Raw genomic sequence first — 10,027 nt, forward strand, 5'->3', positions numbered from 1 at the left:
CAATAAAGTACTTTGTACTTGTATTTATAAAAGACCTGTGAGTGCCAGTTTTGTTTAATATTTACTTGCATCATTGCACCCAGGCAGGTGTCGCTAGGGCACATACACATACACACATATACATACACACACACAGAGAGAGAGACAGAGTAAGTGATACTAAATAGCTGACTTCACCGAGGTTAGAATGTAATGGAAAGTTTAGTAGCTTGCTTTGTTTGCAAACATGGTATAAAATGCGTCCATTCTGCAAGTATTGCTGCTTCTGAAAAAAAAAAAAAACACACCTTGAGCAAAAGCTATAATATTTTACAGCATCCATTTCTGTAAGTATCTCAAACAACTGCAAAAAAAGCTAAAAAGCAATTACTTTGTGGGGACTTTAAACTGCTGTGTCCATATCCTGCCTGGAATGACCTATTACATGGGGTTTGTGGATTCATACAACAGATGTTGTGCTCTCAGGGTTAACACGAATCAATCTAGATGCATTTCTCAGATCCTGCAATTGTTTTGCTGGCTTTCCAACACCTTCTTCAAATCGTTTTTCCACAACAGGGAGAACCGTATCATACAAAAAGGATGCATTTTGCCTTATGAAAGTTTTCTTTTCAGATTCCTGCTCACATCGCAAGCTGTAATCAACATGCTGAACTGCTACAAGTATGATTTCCAACAAGCTGTCAAGCAATGCCATATGTAATTCTGGAAAGTACAGTTTAAGTGCTTCTTCCAAAAAGGCCATAGTTTGTTTTGTAAATGCCACAATGGTATAACTGAGGTTAACCCAACAGTCATCACCGGTATACTGGTCAAAGCTGACCACCCCACAGCTTCTCATTTCGTCTCTCAGCTTCCCAAGTGCCTCAGGTGTCATCAAATTCATTTTCCTCCACATTTCCTCAGAGTTACGGTGTTTTGTGGCCTCAATAATAATTTCCTTGTAACTCTGCAAAGCAGCTTTGATGTCCTTTACCAATAAGCCATGAAGAATGAAAGTTAAATCTAAACCTATTTCACTTAGTTGATTACAATGCTCTTTTGCCACTTTTACACACTCGGCCGCAGTAGAAAGGCTCTCCTTGCTGTCAAATACTTGTTTACTAAATGCATCAACAAACATCTTCATTGCTGTGCGTGACCAAACAATAAAGGCGGAATAACAACCATTTTTGCCAGCAAAATCCATCTCAAACTCCTTAGCAGTTTCAAGCAAACTAGTGAAGAAGACATTACATAGTTTGTGTATGTATAGTAATGTTGCTCCCTCAATTCTTAGCTGACGTATAGCGGTGTGCACAGCAGCTGCTCTGTTTTTCAAGAACAGCTCACATGCCTTGGTGGACTGACCCAAGCGTATGAGTTGAGACACGGCTCTGCGAGTTGCCTTAGGCCCTCCACGCAATGATCTATCTGGTGAAAGCTCAAAGACAAGAACATCTGTCAGCTGTCTTACTCTTTCATCAACTTTTGCCTTTAGCTCTTTAACAGGATGAGTTAAAGGTTTATCTTCCAAGTAGCTTTTTAATTTATCCAACAAATCTACAGCGCCTTCGAAATTTCTCTGTGCGATGCAAACATCAAGATCTTCAGGAAGCTCTTGGATCCACTCCAAGGATAAGTCCACTACCTCTTCATTGGGTGTACTTTCTTCATCTTCAAAAGGGTTTGCTAAAACCTCAGATACAACAGGTGAACGTGGCGCTTCCTCTTCCTTTTTACGCTTCTCATTTAAAACTTTATTCTTTTTTGTTTCTTCCAGTACTTCTAACCACTCTTTTTTAATCTTTGCATTTTCTGCCTGGAATATTCGGCTCTCGGGGAACATGAGAATCTTGAACATGTCTTTCATAGGTGGATTTTCCTTGACATTTACAACAGCAAGGTCATCAAGGTTGTAAAGTGCATCAAATTTGTACATGCCTCTACGGCTAGGCAAAGACGTAGCGATGAGCAAGCAATCATTCATTAGGAATGCATGCACCTTCTGAATGAGTACCATATGGTCCACATCAAATTCAGTAAGGTCGCCATTGTATACTAAATATCTGAAGAGGAAACATAAAAAAAATATATATTAAAACAGACATGAGTGAGTGAGAAAAAAACCCATGTAGTTACAAAACATTTTTTTTTAAACAAGCTTTATTGTTCATATAATTCAAATTGACATAAGGAAGAAACATCTGGCATTTTAAATACAGGGGTATAGACATACGTCGAATAAAGTCCAAAGCTGTTCATCATAAATGATTCTTCCAGGAGCTTGACAGTTTAACATTAGTTTTCCTTTTCAAAGAACAAAGCTAGAACAGTTTGCAAAATCCTGGAACTTCAAATTTGTGTCATAATTAGTAAAAAAGGTAATAGTAAAGACAGACAAGGGGGGGGGGGAGGAAAGGAGGTGGGAAAGAAAAAAACCCGCCCACCACAACTCACCTCCAGGACCTTCTGTGTAAGCCATTATGGGCCCCCTTTTTTTTTTTTTTAAAGCCAGAGAGGAGTTGTATTCATAGCAATATATTGTTAATTTACCAACCAACACAATAACGAATAATTATGCAATTTTAGTTGTGTTATTTACCCATACTCCACATTTCTATTACACCTTATCTTTGTGACCTGTTAAACGTGTCTCTTTTCAGGTTCTGATTGGCTGTGCTGAGCTGGTAAAAATGCAGCACACATAGTAAAGTCATAGAATATAACATTTTAAACAACTTTGCAATTAACTCATTACCAAATCAATTCTTTGGTTATCCTTTATTGAAAAGTAAATCTTGGTAGGCTCATAGAAGTTTTCTCAAGGGAAGTCAGCACCTCTCACCAAACTTTGGGGCACGGAAAAGGGATTAGCAAGATCCCAGCATCATATTCCAAATTCAAAAAAAAGATTTCCAGCTTACAAATAATAAGTAAAAGAACCTTTATTCACTTATACAGGGTCCATAATGTAGCAACAACAACGTTTCAAACCAGCAATTGGTTCTTAGTCAGAACCAATTGACTAAGAACCAATTGCTGGTTTGAAACGTTGTTGTTGCTACATTATGGACCCTGTATAAGTGAATAAAGGTTCTTTTACTTATTATTTGGAGGCTGGAAATCTTTTTGAATTTGGAATAGGCTCATAGAAGCACAGGGAGGTACTTTATAACAGCAGTGATTGCAAAAATGTATAATACTGCTACATATAGTGTTGCAAATACTGCTACCATATAGTTCTAAAGACACGTGAACGCTCCTGAGATCATATGAGCCTACTTATATTTACTCTTTAACAAATGATACGAAAAGAACAAGGCAAATTTGGTAAGTTTATTTTTTACTTTACTGTCCCTTTAATTAAAGCTAATGATGACATGTATGTATGCTGTTCAACAAAAGGATACCTTACAGAAATATAAAAGGTAAATTTGATAACAGAACTGAAATCATCTTAAAATTGCATGATCTATCTGAATCATGAAAGTTTAACTTTTATGTTTATGCCACTTTTAAGCAATAGTCTAAATTAAACTTTAATGATTCAGAAAGAGCATGCAATTTTAAGCAACTTTCTAATTTACTCATATTAACAATTTTTATTTGTTCTCTTGGTATCTTTATTTGAATGTAAGCTTAGGAGCCGGCCCGTTTTTGTTTCAGAACCTGGGTAGAGCTTGCTGATTGGTGCCTACATTTAGACACCAGTCAGAAAGTGCTATCCAGGTGCTGAACTAAAGATGGGCCGGCTACTATGTGTACATTCTTCTTTTTCAAATAAAGATACCAAGAGAACAAAGAACAATTGATAATAAGAGTAAAATAGAAAGTTGCTTAAAATTGCATGCTCTGTCTGAATCATGAAAGTTTAATTTTGACTAGACTATTCCTTTAAGGGACCGCAATGTTCAGTAAATCATGAACATTGCAGGGTCAAGGTTATGTATAATACATGATGTACTTCAGTCTCTCTGGTACATTAAAGGGACACTGAAACCATTTTTTTTCTTTCATGATTCAGAAAGAGCATGACATTTTAAAGGAACACTAAACCCAAAAATTTTCTTTCATGATTCAAGTAGAGAATACAATTTTAAACATCATTCCAATTTACTTCTATTATCTAATTTGCTTCATGTTTTAGATAGCTTTTGTTTAAGAAATAGCAATGCACATGGGAGAGCCAATCACACAAGGCATATATATGCAGCTACCAATCAGCAGCTTCTGAGCCTATCTAGATATGCTTTTCAGCAAAGGATATAAAAAGAATGAAGCAAAATAGATAATTGAAGTAAATTAGAAAGTTGTTAAAATTGCATGCTCTTTCTAAATCATGAGAGAAAAAAATTGGGTTTCATGTCCCTTTAAGCAAATTTCTAATTTACTCCTATTATCAAATTTTCTTCATTCTCTTGCTATCTTTATTTTAAAAGCAGGAATGTAAATCTTAGCAGCCAGCCCATTTTAGGTTCAGCACCATGGATAGCGCCTGCTTATTGGAGGATTACATTTACCCACCAATAAGCAAGCATAACCTAGGTTCTCAACCAAAAATGGACCAGCTCATATGCATAACATTCCTGCTTTTTAAATAAAGATAGCAAGAGAACAAAGAAAAATTGATAATAGGAGTAAATTAGAAGGTTGCTTAAAGGGACACTGAACCCAATTTTTTTCTTTTTTGATTCAGATGGAGCATGCAATTTTAAGCAACTTTCTAATTTACTCCTATTATCAAATTTTCTTTATTCTCTTGGTATGTTTATTTGAAAAGCAAGAATGTAAGTTTAGATGCCGGCCCATTTTTGGTGAACAACCTGGGTTGTCCTTGATGATTATATAGCACTAATAAACAAGTGTTGTCCATGGTTCTGAACTGAAAATTTGCTGACTCCTTAGCTTTGATGTCTTCTTTTTCAAATAAAGATAGCAAGAGCACAAAGAAAAATTGATAATAGTAGTAAATGAGAAAGTTGCATGCTCTATCTGAATCATGAAAGAAAAAAATTGGATTCAGTGTCCCTTTAAAATTGCATGTTCTATCTGAATAATGAAAGAAAAAAAATCTGGGTTTAGTGTCCCTTTAAAATATTTTTCAATTTTTAAAAGTAAAGGTAAACATGACATGTCTTAAAATCAGTTCCAGAATCTGTTATATTTTAGATGGACTTTAATGGATCACTTCTAATGAAGATGTGCTATAACTTACTAGCCGTGCCATTCTAATACCCTGCATTCTAGTCGCCCACCTAATTTTTTTTTTTTTTTGTGAGCCAACAGCTTGAGCTGTTCTCCAATTAGCAGTATTAGTAGCTAGAGCGCCAATTGGAGAACAGTCCAAATAGTTAGTTTACAAAATGTATGAGTTTCGAAGTGGGTGTCCGGAGCAGGGGTATTAGGATTGCACTGCTAGATTAAAAAGTTAGTTACGGCACATCTTTACTAGAAGCGATCAATTAAAGTCCATCATAAATAGAGTTTAGATTATGGATCAGCTTATAAAACATGTAAAGTTTAACATCCCTTTAAAGGGACACTGAAACCAAAATTGTTCTTTCACAATTCAGATAGAGCATGCAATTTTAAGCAACTTTCTAATTTACTCCTATTATCAACTTTTCTTCATTCTCTTGGTATGTTTATTTGAAAAGCAAGAATGTAAGTTTAGATGCCGGCCCATTTTTGGTGAACAACCTGGGTTGTCCTTGCTGATTGGACAGCACAAATAGACAAGTGCTGTCCATGGTACTGAACCAAAAATGTGATGGCTCCTTAGCTGAGATGCCTTCTTTTTCAAATAAAGATAGCAAGAGAATGAAGAAAAATTAATAGAAGTAAATTAAAAAGTTGCTTATAACTGCATGCTCTATCTGACTCATGAAAGAAAAAAATTGGGTTCAGTGTCCCTTTAATGAACTGTGGAAGGGTTGTGAATGCTCATCCATGCAGAAGCCCATGATTTCATTTTCTATACAGCAAAACCCAAATATGAAATGCAACATGAATAGACACATTATATTATACAAAAGCCAAACAGAACCTACATGTTATGAAAGTGTAATTTCCTACCCCTTTTTAGAATGTGAAAGGGTAGTTGGCCATTATAGTGTATTTACATTATTATGTTGGTGCCAGGAAGGATAACTAATTACATTATGACATTTTACTGTAAATGTAATACATTACCTGCCCGGGGTTTCCAACAGATTCTTACAGCCTTCCACCTTCTCTAGCAGAGTAGTAAGGTTCCGGGCCTTGCCCTCCTCTGCTTCTTTAGGGAAGGCGGCTTGCATCTCTCTTGCGGCTTCGGAACGATCAGCGTGAAGCAGGGCCTGTGTGACACTTTCCATAATGCTCTTCTGCTCGGTGAGAATGTGACTGAGTTGGTACATCTCGCCCTCCAGGTAGCTGATCTCCCGAGCCGTCTCAATGAACTGCCTATAGTTTTGGTAGACATTTCGCTTCAAGTTCTGTGCTGTCTCATCAGCCAGACTCTGGATACGCTGTCTGTGTTCCTGCAGGTCGCGATCACCATCTGATTGCTGGGAAAGTAGCTTCACATAGTGTTCAGCCTGGAAACTGCTGGACTCAAGCTGCTTCCTTAAACGATGCACCGAGCCACCGCCTGTCTCCGCCATCTTAGAGATACCGGGAAAGGTAGAGGCTAGAGCACAAATAAAAAACAGAGATCAGCTGCTGTCAAACCCAACTTCCTGCATGACCGGAAGTATATCCAAAACGAGGCGTAGCCATTTTCGATGTGGGCCGTACTGTAGCAGCTATGCTTTGGATGTGGGAAGGTCAGTGACGTAATACATCAGCTATGCAGTGCAGTCACTTATTTAACCCTTCGGCTGCTAGCTAAGGGGTTACATTTACCTCAATTAGTTGTTCGAGAGTTAAATCCAAAAAGCGATCCTTCACTGATAATTGGATACACATTTTAAACATTGAATGTTTTTTCCCCCTCTTTCAATTACACAAAGCGATGTAGCTAGTTCTAGTTATTTATTTTACAAATCATCCTCAAGGGTTGATTACTCAATGGCTGATGAGGTCAATACCCTTAGCAGTAGAGGACAATGCTCCTCAAACATGTGGCTTGTAATAAACAAAATGTCAAAGCCTATTGCGTGTGTGTTTGCTTGTGCTTATATTTGTATATACACAATTTTGAAGTACATTGGTATTTTTAGTTATTAAAGGGACAGTCTACACCAAAATTGTTATTGTTTACAAAGATAGATAACACCATTACTACCCATACCCCAGCTTTGCACAACCAACATTATTATATTAATAATATACTTTATAAACCTATTTAAACCTCTAAATTTCTGCCAGTTTCTAAGCCACTACAATCACATGCTTTTTTATTAGCTTTTCAGAAGACACTGCTGATTCATGTGTGCCATATAGATATCATTGTGCTCACTTCGTGTAGCTGTGCAGGACACAGCACTAATTTGCTAAAATGCAAGTCGCTAGATAATAAATAAATAGCTCTGAGATAAGGGCGCAGTCTGTAGAGGCTTAAATACCACAGAGGTAAAAAGTATATTAGTATATAACTGTGTTGGTTGTCCAAAACTGGGGAATGAGTAATTAAGGGAGTATCTATCTTTCTAAATAATAATTGAGTAGACTGTAGGGTTCCCAGGTGTCCAGTATTCAACCAGAGAGTCTAGTATTTTAGCAGGCTGTCCAGTAAAATCTGTACAAAAGTACTGGAAACTTAAATGTCCAGTATTTTTAAAGAACCCTGTCAGCTAAATGTAAAGGACCTGCTAGGCCTTTATGCATTAGAAATATAGCTAAAAAAGAAGTTACACTGTGCATTTTCTATTATATGCGTTACAGGCAACCATGTTTAATTATTGCTGGGTGTGTACCTCTAGCAGCCAAGGGGCTCACATCACTGCTCTGTACATGTGTTACTGGCAACCAAGGGAATAAAATGACTGCTTAGTTGTGAAAAAATATATGTGGTGGGATCAAGGGTGGGGACTAAGGTTGAGCTTTTGTGGGGACATTGTGTGAATCCAGTTACGTCCCGTATCCAATCACAAGTCGCACAAACACGATGGCTGTTATTTAAAAGCATAACATAAGAAAATAATATTACATCTTTCATAATTTAATGTTCTGTGCAAAGCAGAATATGTTCTATTTTATTAAGAGACATTTAAATGTATATCTGATGAATATTTGTACAAATATATATATATATATATATATATATATATCTATCTATCTATCTATCTATATATATATATATATATATATATATCAGTGATGTGCAGTCACTAGAGGCAGGTGAGGCAGTGCTTCACCTCTCATATGGGCAAATATATATATTTTTTTATTGGCTTTAAAAAAAAAAAAAATAATTTTTTTCCCCCAGCATTTTTTTTTCTCACAGCTATATGTTGTGCAATGGAGAGGCACAAGCAAGTCTGCCCACCATTACACAACATGCTGCGCCACCTACTGGATGCAAGTGGTTAAGATCATTGCATGGCCCATTAACTGCTTATTTGAGGCAGTCCTATTTGGGCTGAACCAATCCAGCGAGAGGCATTAGTAAGTGGAACATAGGGTTGGGGCTGGATGTTAAATCATATAAAACAAAACAAAAACGGAAAAAAACAACTTTCATATATTTTGTTGCTGTCCTGTGAACCTGCTAGCTTTGCTAAAGTGAAAAAGAGAGTTATGTTCTTCCCCTCTAAGTGCAGTGGAATGTGCCACTGTCACTTCCTGAATCCTTACAGAGCAGGAAAAGAGGCACAGAGAGCAGTGTTTCAGCCACATCTTATTAAAGTAAGATTTTACTGAAAGGGATTCTGTTAGTGAAAATGATAATTTAATGAATGTGGTTTAGTGTTTTTTTACTCTTTTACAACAGGGTCGTTTTTGTATTTTGTTTACTCAAACTTTACACCCACTAACTTAGCAGCTTGCCTCTGTACTTCACACTAAATTATAGACTAATTTTCTGAACTCTCTGTAGCTCTGCTGTTTTATTACTTTAAAATGCAGTGGTCCCCCCCCCCCCCCCCCTTGTGTGTCTCTCTCTCTCTCTCTATCTATCCATCTCTCTCCTTATGTGTTGTTCTCCCCCATGGTCTCTTTCTCTCTCTGTCTCTCTTCCTCCCCCTCTGACTCTCATCCCTTATGTAATGAAAGAATCTACAAGCATAATTTGCAGCATTAAAGTAAAAAGTATGTTTTTTACAAAATATAGAGAAAATAACTCATTGTGTAAACTATTTACAAATCTAGACAAGTCAGAAGACGTGCTTTTCCCACAGAAACTCTCTGATTACATTGTTCCCTTTACGCCATAGCATTGCCGCATTACACAGCTTTTAAGCTTAGCTAGGGGTAGTACAATGAATCACTGGTCTGAATCACTGTACTACCCCTAGCTGTGTAATGCGGCGATGCTATGGCGTAAAGGGAAGTCTGCCTTAAAAAGCAGGCTAAAACTAAAAAAGTGAGTCATTATGAACTTGTGTAGATTTGTAAATAGTTTACACAATGAGTTATTCTCTCCCCCCCCCCTCTATCTCTCATATATATATATATATATATATATATATATATATATATATATATATATATATATATATATATATATATATATATATATATATATAGGAAATACACAGTTAATCACTTATGAATATTGCATAAATATGTTTTATATATATATATATATATATATATATGCCTTTATATGTATGCATATGTATTTAGTGTTTTTATGTCTGTAAATATGTACTGTATATACACATATAATATTATATATATATATATATATATATATATATATATATATATATATATATATATATATATATATATAGGAAATACACAGTTAATCACTTATGAATATTGCATAAATATGTTTTATATATATATATATATATATATGCCTTTATATGTATGCATATGTATTTAGTGTTTTTATGTCTGTAAATATGTACTGTATATACACATATAATATTATATATATATATATATATATATATAT

At 35.8% G+C, this 10,027-nt stretch overlaps 1 protein-coding gene across 1 annotated transcript; it reads right to left on the minus strand.

Moving 5' to 3' along the window:
• Positions 1-286: 286 nt before the first annotated feature.
• EXOC8 (exocyst complex component 8) lies at positions 287-6,698 on the minus strand. The gene is made up of 2 exons (XM_053711114.1): positions 6,175-6,698; positions 287-2,048 (listed from the first exon to the last, which is right to left on the minus strand). The coding sequence occupies exons 1-2, from the start codon at positions 6,624-6,626 to the stop codon at positions 440-442; spliced, it is 2,061 nt and encodes a 686-aa protein (XP_053567089.1). The 5' UTR covers positions 6,627-6,698; the 3' UTR covers positions 287-439.
• Between the last annotated feature and the right edge of the window lie 3,329 nt (positions 6,699-10,027).

Source organism: Bombina bombina, chromosome 4 (assembly GCF_027579735.1).
Source record: "Bombina bombina isolate aBomBom1 chromosome 4, aBomBom1.pri, whole genome shotgun sequence".
NCBI classification, from domain to species: domain Eukaryota; kingdom Metazoa; phylum Chordata; class Amphibia; order Anura; family Bombinatoridae; genus Bombina; species Bombina bombina.